Source organism: Atta cephalotes (genome assembly GCF_000143395.1).
Source record: "Atta cephalotes unplaced genomic scaffold scaffold00022, whole genome shotgun sequence".
Lineage (NCBI taxonomy): Eukaryota > Metazoa > Arthropoda > Insecta > Hymenoptera > Formicidae > Atta > Atta cephalotes.
In genome coordinates, this window is record NW_012130086.1 from 4914315 (window position 1) to 4933302 (window position 18988).

The 18988-nt window shown below is 30.8% G+C and overlaps 1 protein-coding gene across 1 annotated transcript; it reads right to left on the reverse strand.

The window, feature by feature from the left end:
• Positions 1-374: 374 nt before the first annotated feature.
• On the reverse strand, positions 375-16190 carry LOC105619757 (solute carrier family 2, facilitated glucose transporter member 8). The gene is made up of 6 exons (XM_012201274.1): positions 15962-16190; positions 5519-5702; positions 4797-4968; positions 3783-4055; positions 2707-3015; positions 375-797 (listed from the first exon to the last, which is right to left on the reverse strand). The coding sequence occupies exons 1-6, from the start codon at positions 16188-16190 to the stop codon at positions 375-377; spliced, it is 1590 nt and encodes a 529-aa protein (XP_012056664.1).
• Positions 16191-18988: the final 2798 nt, after the last annotated feature.

Here is an 18988-nt window from a genome sequence, read left to right on the forward strand (position 1 = left end):
CTCTCTCTCTCTCTCTCTCTCTCTCTCTCTCTCTCTCTCTCTCTCTCTTTCTCTCTCTCTCTCTCTCTCTCTCTATAGATACCTGAACATTTTATTTAAATTATTAGATCATCATGCGGTGATTGCTTAAAAATATTTCTTTTTCACCCATATTATCTATATCTGTGTAAATTTGGCAGTAGATGAGATACATATATTATCCGCATTTCTGATGATTTATTTGAATCTCCTTCTTTATATCCAATTCCTATATAGATGTCATAAAAATGTAAAACTTTACATATTTTTTAAAAATATTTAATCTCTTAAAAGTGTTGATGAATTCATCGAGTTCAGCATGTACATCAAGATAATCGAACCCGACTGCTCCCGTCTCACTTTTTACCATTCTCGACACTTACGGTTGAAGTTACTCCGTTGAGCTCATCCTGGATTTGCTGAAGAGTCTTGCCTTTCGTTTCGGGCAGCAAAAATATCGTGTAAAGGACACTAACTAAACAGAATCCTGCGAACATCCAGAAGGACGCGTAATTGCCTAATGCTTGCTCGATGTTACTAACGAACTTGGTAAGGAGGAAGGCCAAGAACCAACAGACGGAAACCGTTATACCGGAAGCCTTGGCCTTAACATTCGGATCGAACATTTCGCCCATCACTGCCCACGGAAGAGGACCCCAGCCCACGCAGTATGTGGCGATAAAGATGACTAGCGAGACTATCGGCAACCAGGATATCTGTTCCACTACGTCATCCGCGTGCTGTACTTCCTTCAGGTAGAAATATAAGCCCATAGCACACTGCAAAACCAATAGTCACATTATAAGCACATGATAAAAGCGCGAGAACAAAAGTTAAAATTTGTATGATAAAAAACTGTATGCTGCTATATATAAACTCACAATGGCAAAACGAAAAAAGGAAACTCAAAACGTTTCAAAAAATTCTTAGAATGCAAAAATTATAATTATTTCAATTCATTCGACATTTCAATCGACGTGTTATCATACGCGTGCCTCCTATCGCAAATTATGTAATCGATGTACATATAGTCACGTGGAAGTCCTCGCACTTTGTGCACTGAATCCGATACATTCCATCGTATTTCATCGGAATGCATAATGACGATTCGTATATATGTATAATAATGCTCAACCTTCCTCTTCTCGAGGACATTGTTATACATCCTCGCGATTTATTATTGTATTTCCTGCGCCGGACTTTACCGAGCGCGAGGATTCGGCTGTATCTTTATCTGATCTACAAAGAGGATTGTATAAGTTCCAAATGACGATAACAAGTAGCATCTCAATTCTCTGTGTCGAATAATTAAGTCGTTCGTCATGAATGTGCCTGAAGGCGAGATGCGTGATAAAAGAAGTTAAATCCATAACGAGTATATTATGCATGCTGATCGTGAACTCACCTGATCGAAAAATGCATTTAATGATTTGAACGCGTGAATATAATATGAAAATGAATCAACACGCGATAATTCGCGTCAATCATCTACAAATTATTGTTGACAAAAAATATTTGTGGAATGGAATCGTCAATGCTAAATTAATATACAATATCACCAAACAAAATTTTTATCAATCTTCTTATTTGAATTTTATTATACAACACTCCTTTTTATATGTATCGTGATTATGGCATTAAATAAGATGAATTAAAACAAACATATGTATATAGTAACATTCTGTTTTAATTCATCTCATTTAACGTCATAATTGTGATGTTTATAAAAAGAAGGCAACCTTGTATTTAATAAAATTAAAATGAGAAAACCGATAAAAATAATAATTTTGTTTCGTGATATTATGTCTAATTTCAAATTTAATTGCGATTCACTGATTAAATATGATTCAAAAGATAATTGTGTTTCTTAGAAAAAATTTATCTTTATGCGTCTAACGATTCTAATCTAAATTCCTTGAAGTTCCTTTGAAATTTTAATCGACAGCAAAATGCATACCCATTCTAACAAACTCAGGTTCATCATCGCAGGGCGATAAAATTACAATTCGTTTCATAAAACAGGAAATAAACTTTACGGGAAACCGCGTCTATCGCTTCATGAATACGCTAATTTTAGACACGCTTTTCATGCAAATTTCCAAATCAATCTGGTGTTCATCAAAAGAGAGAGTAGTATGAAAATTTTGTAAAAGTTTCAATGCAAGATTAAATATTAGATCCCGCATTATTAATTCTCCTCTGAAACTATCATATCTTTAAATTAATTGTAAGTGTATATGATTAATAATAATTCTCAATTGCAACGTTTTATGAGTGAGTTTTATGACTGCAACTGGTTTCTTAAAAACATGAGAAAAGATAAAACAAGAATGTATTATTTTATATAATAATTTTTATAACTAATATCTTCTATCAGAAATATTATTGTGCTTATTTAAGAATGCGAAATTTTAACTATTTTAATTGACTTCTACTACTAATTTTGATCTTTAATTAATAAGACAATATGTACCATCAACGATAAGATTTGATCTAGCTATTCAAAGTCTTTACTAATCAAGTTTGAAATTATCTTTGTTAATTCTCATAACTGAATTAAATTATATTCCAGATTTAAACAAATTTCTTTTTTATTTATTTTTACTACATATTTTTTATACTACATATTTTTTTAATTCACAATTGATTAATTTGAAATCAAATCTGAAAATGGAAGCAATTACTCACCAAACTGACTGTCTCTCCGATGCCGGAGATGACGAGAAGCATCCTTCTACCTGATCTATCGACAACTACGGGTGTTACTGCTGACGCTAATATTTGCACCACTCCGATGATAATCGGTGCTACATCTGTTGAGATGCTGCCTCCAGCAGCAATGAAAATATTTTGTAGATAGAACAGCACGACATTGATACCGGTAAATTGTTGAAAGGAAACCAAGGCACAAGTATGGCCCAGTGCCTTGATGTTCACCTTCACCTTGAATAGATCTAAGATGCTAACTTGATTCTTGAAAGCCTCATCAAGTATCATCTGAAAAATCAAGACAAATTTATTAAACACTAAATATTAAAATTAAAATACAACAATCTACATAGAATATTCTGAAATAAAAAAATTAAATGTGTATGCTATTAAAAGAATTTCAGATAATGCTGAAGCAAATTTGCTGTCCACTTACAATCTGAGCTTCTATGTTCCTCGGCTCTTAATGTTAATTATTTTTGCAATTACATTTTGCGACTGTTTCAACGCTCGAACAATAGCTTTAATGTAAAGCTGCGTATGACTGAAAGAACATCTGATTCTGCGAGATTCTATATTGTAGGAAGGAATGTTATTTGCAAGCCAGTCATAATTGTTCCTCACGAATGTGCGACACTGTCGTTTAGGATCAAGAAACGGCCTTAGTCATAACCTCGTTTGTCTAAAGCGATCTGACGGACAATGTATACTCGGACATGTGTCTAATAATAATTGAGTACGTGCTTGTAACGGTGCATTCGCGATCACCTTGTTCAGTCGAGCGAGAAATCAATGAAGCCATAAACGACCGCGAATCGAATTAGCATTTTTTTATTATAATAATATATACTAACCGCATAATTTTCTTGGTAGAATTTTTTATAAAATTAAATACCCCCTCCTCCCCAACGATTTGAATTTCTTGACAAAAAATTAATACGAAATTAACTGAGAGTCAAATCGATTTTCCTGACTTTAATCAATTTTAAGATTCTGAAATTTTTTTAGAGCAGACAATTTTATAAAAGAAAGTTATGTTTTGCACAATGACTTACCTGTATTTCATCGGCCTCCTTCTGAACGGCAGCTTCGGATTTGCTTCGGAGTTTCACCAGAGATGCAATCGCTTCATCTTTACGGCCCCGACGGAGGAGAAAGTATGGAGACTCCGGCATAAAAAAAAAGGAGATGAAGAAGATTATCGGTAAGAGGATACAGAGAATCCAAAAAACTGTGTAACTAACATACGGCCCAATAGCATAGGCATATAAAAAACCGATCGTGATAAAGAGTTGAAGGAAAGAGCCCAATGCTCCCCTGATAGACACCTGAAAAGTTACATAAATTCGTTATTATATGTATAATGACCAATTTAATTATTAAAAATTAAAACGAGACTTAAAGCGCGATGAATATTAATTAATTTGTGTACAAATGTTTTTTATTTATATTACTTGATTAAAATATGTTTAATTTCGCTTTTCGGATCCATTGGGTTGTACAGAATATTGACAAATCTCTCGTTTTTCGTTTGTACTTGATTGACATGTGTCAACGATCAACAATGCGTCAAAAATATAATTAGGGGAAGATATATTTATTTCTAGTCCTCTGAGAACGTTCGATCTTTTAATTTGTTGCTATATAGATAGTTCAGAATTGAAATGTTCAAGTAATTAGAATAGACATTTTTACACAAATTAATTAGTGCTACAATTACACCGCGCTCTAACTCTCATTGATTCACGCTTTAATTTTTAATAATTCAAAAGTCTCTCAGAATTTTATTTAATTTAAATTTAATTTAAATTAATTTAAATTTTACTTTATTTTTTAATATTATTTAACAAACAAATAATTTTTATTGTTTAAATAATTATTTTATTTATTCTAGTTATATTCATAGATTCTGAGAAGTGTGGATAAATTTTTAATATCAGCAAAAAATGCCTAAATATAAAAATTTATAATATAAAAATTTAGGCAAAATGCGAAAATTCTAGAAAACTGTGTAAGTAATTGTGCTACTTGTATGTATATATTATATATGTATGCAAAATAAATTTTACCTCGGCTATTTCCCCATTATATATAGGGATGATCGTGAATACGATAGACAGAGCCAATCCAAGTACTAATCGAGCAACATAAAGCTGAGCCACATGACTTGCAGAGGCGACAAGTATCCATCCAATTAAATACGGCACCAGGCAAGATAGCAATGCTCGTTTGGGACCCAATCTATAGAATATCAATGAAAAAAATCAGTTCTCATTGTCTTTGATTCAGCTATTAAATATTTGAATTTGATAGATGCTTTTGGTCCTTTTCATTAAACGACACAGTGTGATACAGTGATCATATCATCTTTGTTTAACATTAACAAACAATAAGATTGTTATGATTCCGTGTTACACTTCCGTGTGACATCTGTGTCTCTTGTTGAGAAAAAAATCTCTTCACAAAAATTGGCTCTAGTTTCCAACTTACAGTTTCGAGAAGTAGAACGTAGTTACGTAAATTGATTACATTATTATACAAAATTACTTGTGCGATTGAATGATTAATTTATATTTGAGACCTCAAGTAAAAATCTAGTCATGTGAGACAAATATGATGGCAATGTTTGATTCTGTATTGCAAAATATATAGGGTTCCATAAGCTTTATACTATCCTATGCTCTGCAATATTTAGCGATTGCCGTCATATTTTCTTGTAAAAAAATGTATGTGACTAGACTCTTAGTGAGAGACTCTTTATATTATAAATAATTTATATTATAAGTAATACTTTTCTCCGAGGTATCCTGCCACGAAGCTGCCGAAAATAGCACTGAGGGCCATCAGAGATCCTATCCAGGAACTCTGTTCGCTACTGATCGGCGATTCCAAAGGTCCACCATCCTTCTCCAAATAAGGAAGAATTGGACTCGTCCATCCCATCATCGCACCAGTTGCGACGACGGATAGACTAGCTGTAATGTAAAATTGCGAGACGTATATACAAATGGAAAATAAACAAGTGCAGGAATATTCGCGTAACTTCTTCGCACGCTCAATGTTAATCCCTTGGATGTTTAACGATGACTTTATAATTGAGCGTCTTAATCTACAGCTTTTTAAAGGTAACATTCTTCTGATCGCTACTTTATCGCTTTAATGAGACTTAATAATACATTCATCAACCCACAAATGGATTTATATTAAACCGTAAATGAACATGAAAATAAATACCAAAGTAAACTATGATTATACGCGTCCACGCGTCTTTCGTTAGTATCAGTTATTATCGCATTATTATTTGCTGCATATTTAATATACTCGTATTTTCTGAGAAGTTATCATTTTAAAAATTCTTTTTGTCTATTATTCCTAAAATTTATGTAATGATAAATTTATGTAATGATAAATTACTGAGTCAAATTCTAATGAAGAAGTATAATAAATCATTTCTTTTATTATATTTTTTTTATTAGTAAATCATTTTTCTTATTGTAATTAATATAAAAATGGAATTGTATAACATATGATTAAATATCGAAATTTTATCTATTTTATTTAGTTGTTCGCAAAAATTTTATAACACATATGTTTTATCTACATCTTTTTTTTTTACAAATTTGAAAGTTTAATTATTATTTAATTATTAAAGCTGAAAATTTTGTTTTGTCAGAGAAGAAACTATCTTAGGAAAATATATTTATCTGTTTCATACAAAATCTCAAATTATATTTTTATCACCAACGAAAAATTGATTTTCCGAAGATGTTTTTGTCTCGAGGTTAGCAATTCAATCGTGCTAATATTCGAGATAATTTGTAGGCAATGCTTCACTGATGAAACTCGAATCAAAGCGTTGCTTTGAAGGCTTTTCCGGAGATAAAGAGATTTTACATAATTGCGTATTTCAGGTAATGCGGTGAGATTCAAGGCCCACGATGCTTCCGGTTTTACGGAGCGATTGACAAACGTTCGAAGCTTATAAAGCAGAGATTTAAACTGCAGCAGAGGATATCCAGCTGTTGCAAGTAAATTTAATATACTTTTGCAAAGTTCAGGTAAAAAAAAATTTGTTTAATCTATTGTGCAAAGCAATTATATTAATAATTTTTTTATTATCTATTAAACAAAATAAGTAGCATTTATATTCGTATTGTAAAAAAATTCATATTTATAATCAGTATATCATTATTTAATAATACTCTATTTCTTTTTCATTAAACGAGAAGTTTTAATTTATGTTTTATATTACGAATTATTTTATATTATATAAAAGAGAAATGGCGCATATATATATTTCGCGTATTTATATAGAAGAAGAAAACTTTGGTATGTCATTGACCGATGATAATTTTATATTAATAAGTAGGAAATCTTAATTTATATTTAGTATCACGAATGTGGGAAAGGATGATTTAATTTATGTCTCGGTGCATAAGCATAAATCAAATTACACGCTGATTTGTCACTTCACTGCAAATAATTTTCTGCAGAACCGCAGAAAAATCAACCAAGCATATTACTATGATATATACCGCGGTATTATCGCAATTTACGTATTTCATTTACGTAATTTTTCGACGTAATGTGTCATGTGATTGCGTCGTCGATTGCACGTCATGGTATTGAACTAGTATAAATGTGTATCGCAAGAATCGCACGCGCACTTGACATCGAAAAGATACAATCTCACTAGTATTGTCACAACGTAAAATTATCGACGCGAACATAGGATTGCACCTCGCATTTTTACGAGGAAAGGAACAGCTTTGACAACAATAAACTTGTCACGCAGAAAGCAGCGAACGTGCACGCAAGCTCTATTTTATTGAATTTCATTAACGTTACTTTTATTTACTACTGTTATGAAATTGTTATGAAATACTGTAAATGTAATATTTAATGAATACGCGATTAGTCAAGTATTTAAATTGCGATATTATCAGACGATCATTAACAATATACGAAATTAGAAAAAAGAATTGTATAAAGAAAAATAATGGTATTATATAACTGCAAACAAAATTTATGTAATTATTTATATAATAATAATGAATTAAATAATCTGCAGTTATATCAATTCCAAATTGTTAATTACCGAGATATTCGCTTGCAAGCAAAAATATTATCTTTGAGGCCGTAAATTATCTTCAACGAGTATTGTTTTTCCTCAAACAACTTGACATGAAACTTCCTAATTATAATTTAAAATTCAGACACATGCACGTTTGAAACGTCTTGATACAAAGATATCATAAATCAAGAGGTCTTAATTTCGTCATAAAAATGTCTTTCTGACAAACTTTACAAGTCTTAAGAATTTTAAGATAGACGTCCTGTAAAACAATCGATATTGTCTGAGGAGAGCACAATCAATTTGTTTGCATATCAAAAAGAGTCAACGTCCTTTTTTGATAAGCAAATAAAACACAAGGCAAATAGAATTCACACTCATGATCTTCCTAATCGTTGCGTGGGACTATCATCTCTCCGTTTCCTCTTGATTTTTTGTGCGCAATAATACGCGATTGTTGTCATGCTTTACTACTTATTAATTTTACTAATTAATTTTACTAATTAATTTTAATAAATTATTTTTCCATTAATCACCTGACACGAGGTAGCGATTATTGATTACAATACAATAAATCCGTGCAAAGTAATCCGTGAATATACAGATCCAAATATGTAGGTAGGCATTCATCAATTCACGATATCAAATACGATATTACGAGATAGACAGAAAGGTCGTTTGATACGTTGTCTCGTTTTCGATGAAAAATTTCCATGTTGATAATTATTTTTCCATAATAACTGATATTTCCATTACATGATCCATCACCAATTACACCATGTACTTACCAAATGATTTGATATTTCTCTTATCATTTAATAAACCACGATAAGATTTATTTTATAATTTTAAATCACATTATAAATCTATATATAGTTATAGCGGAATTTATAGGATTAATTATCTATTCTATCATATTCCAAACAGAAATTTAAATATCAGATAATTAAAGTTGCGATTTAAAATAACGGCTTTCAACTTTCAACAAAGTTTTTAAAAAGCAATTAAAAATTACATATATCAATAGAGATTATTAACGGAAATAATATACAATAGGTGAATCAATAAGTAACCTTAATTTTATCATCCAAAAAAACAAAACAATACATATTAAGTTTATCTTATTGACTCGCCCACGTATAATTCGATTATATAATATATATATTCATAAAATAACATATCAATGTTAAATGATATTCCATATTGACATATTTTTATTAACAAACAATCTCATTTATACATTATATCATTCTGGTAGGATAATTTCTTTGTCACTCTTCAAATATAGATTTAAACTTTTTTTACGATTGAATAAAAATTGAATATTTTTAAATGAGTTGGCATAATCTGGCAAAACTTTGAAAACAAAAACGCCGATATCAAAGACGTGATGCTGAAAACACAAGAATCGATGTATCTTTGCCCCTGAATGAGATATCGTAGTCGGTGCCGATCAAGTAATCAGAGTTTGATGATGATCCATCATTAATTAACTACATAATCTTTCTTAATTTTCTTAATTTTTATTTGTCAACCCATTGAAGTTGCATTCATACCAATAGAACATTCTTTTTGTTACGAATTTTAACGTGACATTTTACCTCTTTGTTTACGCGTTCATATATATGACATGGTACGGCTCGTACCGGATTATCGCGGGACAGAAATACGTAAAATGAGCAACAAAATGGCCTGATAAAAATCGATAAGTAACGAAGCGCAATTAAATACGCTTACGAAATATTGCATGATACATCATAAATTGTAGAGTGAAAGTCAGACGTTGATTAAAAAATTACATCTCAAAATATGAGAAAGTGTTTCTCAAGAATACTTGTTTATAAAATTATTAATTTTAAACAATTCAAGATATTTAATTTAAGCGTTAGGAAATTTAATTTACTGACTTTTTAAACATTTATAATATAAAAGTTAATTTAAAATGACTCTCAAAGTTATGAAATATTTATTATTCCATTTTCGACGGATTATATTATGTTATCATATACATTGAAATACTGGAAGAGATAATAGTATTATAACCTCCTATTTTATATATTTACAATATTTACATTTATATTTTATACAACTTTGTTAAATTTAGAATTTAACGATTACATTTGATAAATTTGTTGCTCAATCAATTCTATAATAAACTCAAAGTTACGAAATATTTATTATTTAGGATATTATTTATAAAAATTTGATGACACTGCCCTCCACAAAAATAAATTTAAAAAATTAATTTTCTTTAAAAAAACATGGTATTTAAAATATATGATTACAGAATTATATCCTGGTAAAAAAATTTTTACAAAAAAGTACAGAAAAACTAAATAGATTGAAACAAGTTAGAAATTTTTAGTTTTTCGTAAGGTATTTGTAGTGGAATGTAAAGAGATTCGTTTATCTTAGAATTCTAAGATTCGTTTTATCTTAGGAATTTTTAGTTTTTCGAAGATATTTGTAGTACGATGTATGACGTTATTTGTTTCGTGATACAAGAAAAAAAATGTTCCGTAAAAATTCATAATGTAACATCAAAAGTACATGGAAAGGAGGATTTCTTTTTCAAACAAACAATGCTACATTTCACTACGAATACCTATGAAAAAGAATTTCTAAGATCTATGTAGTTTTTCAAAAAAATTTTTCCGTCAGAGTATTTACAAAGAAATAAAATTTCAGAATGCATGCAAATATATATATAAAATTGCAGAATGCATGCAAATATATTTGCATGCATTCTGCAATTTTACACATACACACACACACACACACACACACACACACACACACACACACACACACACACACACACACACACACACACACACACACACACATATCTTCTCGCGCATATTATAGGCTATTCAGTAAAAATTTATAGATAATACGTATCTGAAGACGGTAGTGACTCGGCGCTAAGACATGGCGCGAGAAACTGCCGTGCCTCCTTTACGCAAACCGGCAAGTTGCGTCAGATCGTAATATAAATAAACTATATAGATTAGCAGTAGAGCTGCAACTTATCGAATGATTATATTTATATTGAAATCTTCGAAAAAGGTCATCATCAGTCAGTTTAGAGAATTATATTAATAAAATTCCTCTGCTATTATTTAACTTTACATAACTCGAAATATGTACAGCTAAATAAAATGTAAAATAATGAACAGCACTTAAGTGTACATACATTCGTGTGATAGTACATAAAAAATAAGTATGTATAACAATTAAATTCTAAAATGTAACTTGAAAAAACGTTTAAAAATGCTTGAACGTAAAAATTAAAAATGTATTATATAGTAAATATCGGCTATTTTATGGCATATTAGCGCCATGATATAATGGGCTACTGAATACATGATTCTGTAAATTGTCATTAGAATTTATTGTCTATCAGAGATGTTAAGAGAGGCCATTATACCTACAAGAGTCACAATATCACCTTATATGTATACATTGTATATAAGATATTGTTCTAAAAAATAAGTGTTCTAAAAAATGATAGAATATAATATTCAAAATCATCAATCATGCCGAAAGAGATGCGGTTATAAAATTCACTTTTATCATTGCGAAGTAAGATAACGCAGATTACAGTTAACAGAAAATATAATCACATTTTTATACAATAAAAGCAAGCTTCTTCTCATCGCCGAACAATATCACGTCAATGAATCGTCTAATGAATCACAATAATGGAACGTGTGACGAAATACGATTATATTTTAAAAGATTAGCGTATGTTTGCAGTTCGATATAAAAAAAGTCTGGACATCATCGGGTATATTTCCATGCGTGATTTTTAAATATTGTCACAACTTGCAAAATCGTATTGACGTTGCACCACGATCAATCAACATTGACGTCCGCGCGATGAAACATTGAACTGTATCGGACACACATAAAATTACAATGAATTAAAAATGAGGACAACTGCGATAGGATAGAATAACGTAATCGATAGTTAACAACGAGAGAGGCGTTACTGCGGATAACAATATTCGAAAAAATTCCGGTTGAAAATATAAAAATATCACAACAATGAAGTATCTATCACGTAACTGTCGATACCGAATAAAATAGTGAAGCTGCATTTTTACATACGCGAGAGTTCGTCATCAAAAATTGATAAAGATAAATAATTGGATAAACAACTCGCCACAAAAGACACAGAATCACAGAATTTTATTCTGGATATGTAGAAAAATAATAATTTGAACAACATTGCTAAAAGTGTAAATTCTCTTTCTTACGGAATGCTTTGTTTATAAATATCAAATTCATTTCATCAACATTTTAACGAGAATCTACTCATCGAGAACACTTAGCGTACATTAAAAGTTTAATTTGTTTGTCGTCCACGTAGTCAAGAGATAATAAAATTTTATATTTTATATTTTAAATTAATTCCAGTTAATCTTAAAATTGCATCTTATCCAAGAAATTGTATGAAGTTTGATAAACAAGATTGATATATTAAATTTTTAAAAGTGACAGGTACAAATTAAGATGCGTTATTATCTCTTATGACACTGTCACATCGAGATTAACCTACATTATTCATGTACAGTTCTACATTAAAACTTTTACTTATGATGGAATAAATTAATTTAAAATCTTCAAGAGAGAAGGCTGACAAATGCATTTTTATATGCAAAATCAATACAGAAATTCCAATGAATATTCAAACGACTTTTACTTTCACAAGAATCGAACTTATTCGAACTGATTGAGGATTAAACTGGCTTTTATCAAGCAACTTAATAAATGCCTTCAGATGTTCATTCGTTGGATAGATAATACAATATATGTTGCAGTTGCAGTATATCTAATATACATATTTTAGTACAATATTGCGTGCAGCACTTGACCATGAAGTATTTCGGTCTTTTGTCACGGAAACTTTGACATCACGAGGACAAGTCGATACTACAAATACGAATTACCATGCTAGTTTATATTGTAACAAAAATAGTGAAATCAAATCCGTTTCCGCATATATAAATAATTGCTGGTTAAGTTGCGGGGATTACCGTTTCTCTATTCAAGGATTCTCGTTCTCACGCTACTCTCGTGATTTCTGATTTCGCGCGAATTGCTAAGTTAATCAGAGTTGATTTGAATTTTTATATACTCGCTGTATACGCGTAAAGATTTACCTAAATAAATTTAGCTCTACATGATTCTTCCCGAGCGCGCAATTTAATCATGAAAAAACGTGGATTATTCTTATTTAATTATACAATAAGGAAGTGTCTAATTTTATTCTTTTTTATTAATCCCGCCACGGAGAAAAATGTAAATATGCACTAAAATCTAGTAAATTTTATGGAATTGGCAAGTCCACATAGAGACAGGTGTTGTGTGTAAAATTTACTTTAATTTTCTGGTAAATGAACGATCATCGCATAGCCATACTGTAAAATACTTTTCGTAAAATAAATGTATAAATTATCACACATCTTAATAGAATTTATTTTATCGATAAATATTTTTTGCCTTATTACTAATAAAACTTTACTGCACAGTAACAATGTATAAAGTACTGAGAGTTGTTTATGCTTACAGTCTTGAGAATAATATGATTTATTTTATTGTAAAATAATAATTATTTGAATGGATTAATTATAATTATAATGTACCTTGTACCTATACCTTCGATATTTTTATTTTCAAGCAAGTAAAACTTAAAGCATAAATTCGGTAAAAATAAACAGAACATTTTTAATAGTCTTGTAAGATAAAAATTACTCAATCATTTTATTCCTGTTTTGATAAGGAATACATCGTTGAGAAATCGAACACTGATTTCCATCGAGAATCAGATTGTTTCTCAATCCAACCGATGATCATTACTGAACAATTGCAGGTTCGCCGCTAGTCTCATTACGAATTCGATTGACTTGCATTGTAAGAGAGACCCTCCCCATTCAACTCGGGATTCTCGCTTCGAGGTCTCGTTTGACTGGCTACCACTTGCACCGGTAATGAGGAAGTAGTTTAAACCGATTGCGATCTTTGTCGGTTAAGATTGAATTCGGTCGAGCGCCGGATGTGAATCGTTTAATATTCCCGTCATCCAAATACACGAAGGACTCGCCGGTGAACATGAATCGTAGCACGTAGTGCGGAGCATCGTTCTTTCTTTGAGTGGGTTTTCAATACCTCAAGTTTGAGCTAATTTTGATTCAATTAATCGAAATTATCGAGCCGAATAATTATCTTGGTTTCTTCTTTCTCATCGCGTTAAAATCGTATCATGTAAATTTAATAGATGAGATACACGCTTATTTTCTTGTTAAATTTCTTCGATTCTTTGCTTCTTGCAGTTTATATATTTTTTCCCGCTAAATTGCGAGTCTTCGATTCTCATCATTTATATACATTAAAGAAAAAACATTTTAAAGGCATCGTAATGGAATTTTTTATCTTTGTAATGAGCTCTTAATTTCGTTCCTTTAAGGAAAATGATTTTAAAAAGAAAAATGACAGGATAAAAAAGTTTATAATAAATATTTACTAAATAATAAAAATTCGGTTGAGTAAATTTATTTCTATTTGTTTATTTCTATTTTATTAAATTATGAAAATTCATTTATTTATTTTCTTTCATTATTGATTATGATTGTCGTGTTTATTGTTAACTTTAGAAATGGAAATTGAATTATTGGAAATATAATAGATACTCGTATTATATTATGATAATGTTTGTCTAATATTTGGTCACATGCAATCATCTAAAATAATATTTCCATTATCATTATATTATTATATTATTGCGTGTATTTTCATAAAATTTTGATAAAATAACATTATTAGTAATATTTTCGCGATGCCCCAAAAAATTATGTGTAACTTGAATATAGTTAGAATTGAACAATTTTTAGGATTCTGCTTCACGTACTTGCATTATGTCCTTGACTAGTTTTAATAAATTATTTGCTGCGAAAAGAGAAATTATTTTCAAGAGAAAATAATTAAAAATATTTTATTGGTATGTTTATTGATTCCTCTTAAGGTTACAAGTATAGAAATATTTTATTATTTATGGCTAAAATAAAAAAAAGGACGGAAAATATCCTTATAAAAAAATATACCAAACTAAACATTGGCGGCCCAAAATTCAAATTGAGTGTTAACTCCCAAATAAATTTCCAAAGGAATTGTTAATACTCAACTTAAGCGTTATTTCGGACCTTCATTGTTTATTCAAATAAATCAATAAACATACCAATAAACATACCAACTTGAGTATATATTTTTGTAAAAATATACATATAAGAATAGTTTCGATTCTCGTGGACACTGATGGTCGCATCATGCACGTGCAAAGTGCAGTCGCACTGTGTTCTACACGTGGTGAGAGCGGGCAACCGTGTATTATGCCTCTTCATTTTCTTCAATTAATGTCACACGCATCAAAAGAGTAACTACCAGTAAAAAGCAAATAGTATGATTTATTGTCCATTATCCAATCTGCTCGTTTCAAACCCTTTGAACTAAACTATGTCGATGAATGTATAACGTAATTCTATTCTTTTTTAAAGGAGGATTAAAAAACAATATCGCATAAAAGGAATCAAATCTTATATTACATTGTATCAATATATTTCAATTTAACTTTTGATCTTTCTCGAGTTTCAAAAATACAGAACTGAAATATGACGAAGCCAACGCGAAGAACAAATTCTTCCTCAAGCGTCGAATCGATCAATTGAGTTGTATTTGTAACACGAGAGTGATTATTCATCTTACAATCATAATAAATTCGTCACTATTCAGTGCAAGTAGAAGTAATACATGACGGTTTTTAAATAAATTAATTAAATAAATACATGATTGAAAAAATCCATCAAAAATCAATCCATCAAATATCGACCTCACCTTCAAAAAATAATTTAGAAAATCTTTCTAAATATATAATAAATATATAATTAATATATAATTTAAATATAAATATATCTAAAAATAAATATATAATTTTTGCAATCAAATTTTTTAAAGTTAATTCGTTTTAAAGAAATGTATGAGAAAATTAATTTCAAGTAACCCAAAACTTACAAGAAAAAAAAAGTGTTTCAATAATTAATTGATCTTTTAATTTTTCTCTCTCTTTGATATTTAACCTTTTATTTATAGACGAGGACTTACCCGTCGCAGCAGCCACGATCTGAATGCGTTTGGAACCCTTCTCTGTCATATCTTCGGGACCACTATGACCGTTGGTGCGTAACGACGTCCTCCGTATGTCCAATTCCACTGATTCTCTGACTGGGGGTGTATCATTCACCGTCGAAGGGGAACTCACTGGTACAGGGCTGTAGGCATAGTCTTTATAAGAGCGCCCCTCTATTTCCTCATTGCCGCGAGTGGGGGTCATTTTCTCGATCTCTCTTTCTCGCTCGGCTTCCTCTGATCGGTCTCCACCTCTCTCTCCCACTCTTTTCTTTTGCTGTTCCTCGCGAAGCGCGATCTCGATCGCGGGTCGATCGCGGTCGTTGCAGCGATACGTCTCGAGACCTAGACCCTGAAACGAGGCGCCTTGATCAAGGTCGCGCGGTCTCGCCGCACACAGAATGGTCTCCATAAGAATTATTTCCATCGAAAAGGACCCTTGTCGAGAAAAGTATCGAGTAGGAGAATGAGATGATAGAGCAGAATTTTCAAAATGTATTTGAGATTTCATCAAAATCCAATTCATATGATTTTGATAAAATGTTTATGGAAGAAGAATGTTTACTTTAAAATAATAGATGAGATAACGTATCTTTTCCGATGTATTCACATATATATTTGTGATATCTTCTTTTTATCAAGAAAGAGATTCAGCTTTATAATAAATAAAAAAAATAATAAATTAAATGAAATTAAATTTATAGTTATCTGTATTTTTGTTTTGTAGAAGAAGAAAGAGAATGCGAATTCTTATATTAAACTCGTCTATTAAGTCTAATTTGAATGCAGTTTCAGAGAATTTCTATAGAAAAAGTTGCAAATACTATATGATAAATGCGTCCACTTATATCTTTCAATTTGCGTGAGAATCCAAATAAATGAAGATATTTATCTGACAATGAAGAAATAATTTGCTCCTAGATATCATCTTTCATGCTCACAAAATATTTTAATATCAAATCTCTAGATTCTTTAAAGTATAGATATGAGGATCGCTTCAATAAATTTTATATGAGTTTCAACGCGAGCAAATCGTGCTAGTAAAATCTGCCCTTCGTAATATATACTCCAATTCGAAGATGATTCTCCTATTACTGGTGCTTTCCCTATAATATAAGCCGAAGGAAAATCGATAACGCGCTGCATCAAATGCGTTGTAATAATGTTAATGCAAGCGAGTGGTTTAACGCAATTGATTAAATCACGAAACAGAATCAATCAGCGCAATGCCTTGAGTATGGATATTTCGGTCCGTGTTTTTATTTTGCGACATTCTGCTGGACTAATTAATGTACCCGTATTTCGGACGTCAGTCTCATGCTGTGAACACCTTGTGTAATGAGTCGATCGGTATTTGTCGAGAGCGCCGACAAATCTCTTTCTTTTCTTTGCTTTTTTCTCTTGCATGGAGTGCCAACAGAACATCGTATATAATATTTCTTTCCATTGATTAAATTACGCGGAACAAAGTAATTCGAAGAAGTTTTTCTACGGTTAACTCGGCTTGCTTACTTTTGTGTTAACGGAAAAATCAATAAAATCCAGGACGAGATTTACTCCGCATCCTGCCGATAACTATATTACGCATATTGCGTGCCGCGTCCCGATTGCGAGTCGACGACGATAGCTTCGCGCGGATACAAATGATCGCGTTGCTTGTAAAAGCGAGAAAATATAGAAATAATATAACGAAAATTCAATTTTATTTCACGATAGAATACGCTCCGTAAATCACGCTTGGCGAAGGAGTGTCCTTTTAGTTTTAAATGCAATTACGTTACGCGCTTATTGGTGTAAAACTTTGAGGAAATGGAAGGACAACAGTTGCATCGCTTCGGTTAAAACTTTGAACGGAGATAAATAATTTATGAAATAAATGATTTACAAAGAACAATCTGATTTATGAAGCTGATTATAATCAAATGAAGATATATATAGGTACATTGATCAATATCCTTATAGAAATCTAGTTAATACTAGCCAATTTATTGCTAAAAGATGTTTCGGCGCACAGTCACATTTGAGATTAATTAAATTCATGAACTTAGAATATTATATTATATATTCGAAACTTCCAACTTTGACCGAGATCCTTAAGATCTCTATTATAATATAAGAGAGTAATTGATTACTTATTTAATGCTAGACAACAATTCTTTTAATTATATTTAAAATAAATAATTACTGTCTTTTGACAGTAATTACTTCAATCATCAAATTGGCAATATTAGATTTTTGTATATAAAAATATAATAAATTTCAATGTGTAAAATGTTCATATTGTTTTAATAAAATTAATTTAATTCCTTACAAATTCGATGAACTCAGTGCACTTTAGTGTTGATTACCTCTTTTGCGAACAATCATTAGAATGTCCGCAGACAATTTAATGCGAGTGGAATAAATATTATCACTACAACGAAAAATTCCGTTCTTCACACTTGTTTGATTGTTTTCATTGTGAGGATCGATAATTGTTTTCCCCCGCAACAGTTTTTCACGCGCGGCGAAAAACAAGTTACGTATCGATGAGATCAAATTACGATTGTTTATCAAATGATAGTCACAACAGCTTCGCGGGTGATTTGAAACAATGATAGTCGCAATTAATCTAACGGCGACCGGATGAGTATGTATCAAAGGGAAAATTGTACTAACTTTCGATTGGTAGTAGTTAGAAATAAAATAGAACACTATAGCTAAAAGAACGGACTTACCGATATCGCACACGCACTGTCGTTAAAATGATCTTTTCGTTAAATGAGAGCCGTGTTATAAATCTCCGATTATTTTCTTACATAACAACGATAAATTATCGGGAATCCATATCGCTGACGATGAATCATGCTCCTTGTCGATGCCATGTTGATTATTTGATATCTTTGTCACCTTACCGGTAGTCCTTGATAACGACAAACAAGCTAAATCATAGTGGCCTCATAATTATACGTAAATTAGTCATAAAAAATATATATATATATATATATATATATATATATATAT

Coding starts and splice junctions, on each gene's coding strand:
- LOC105619757 (XM_012201274.1), bottom strand. CDS start 16,190: ATGACCCCCACTCGCGGCAATGAGGAAATAGAGGGGCGCTCTTATAAA. Junction 4,969..5,518: donor GCAGGATACCTCGGAGAAAA/GTATTACTTATA, acceptor GATATTCTATAG/ATTGGGTCCCAAACGAGCAT. Junction 3,016..3,782: donor AGGAGGCCGATGAAATACAG/GTAAGTCATTGT, acceptor TTGATTTTTCAG/ATGATACTTGATGAGGCTTT.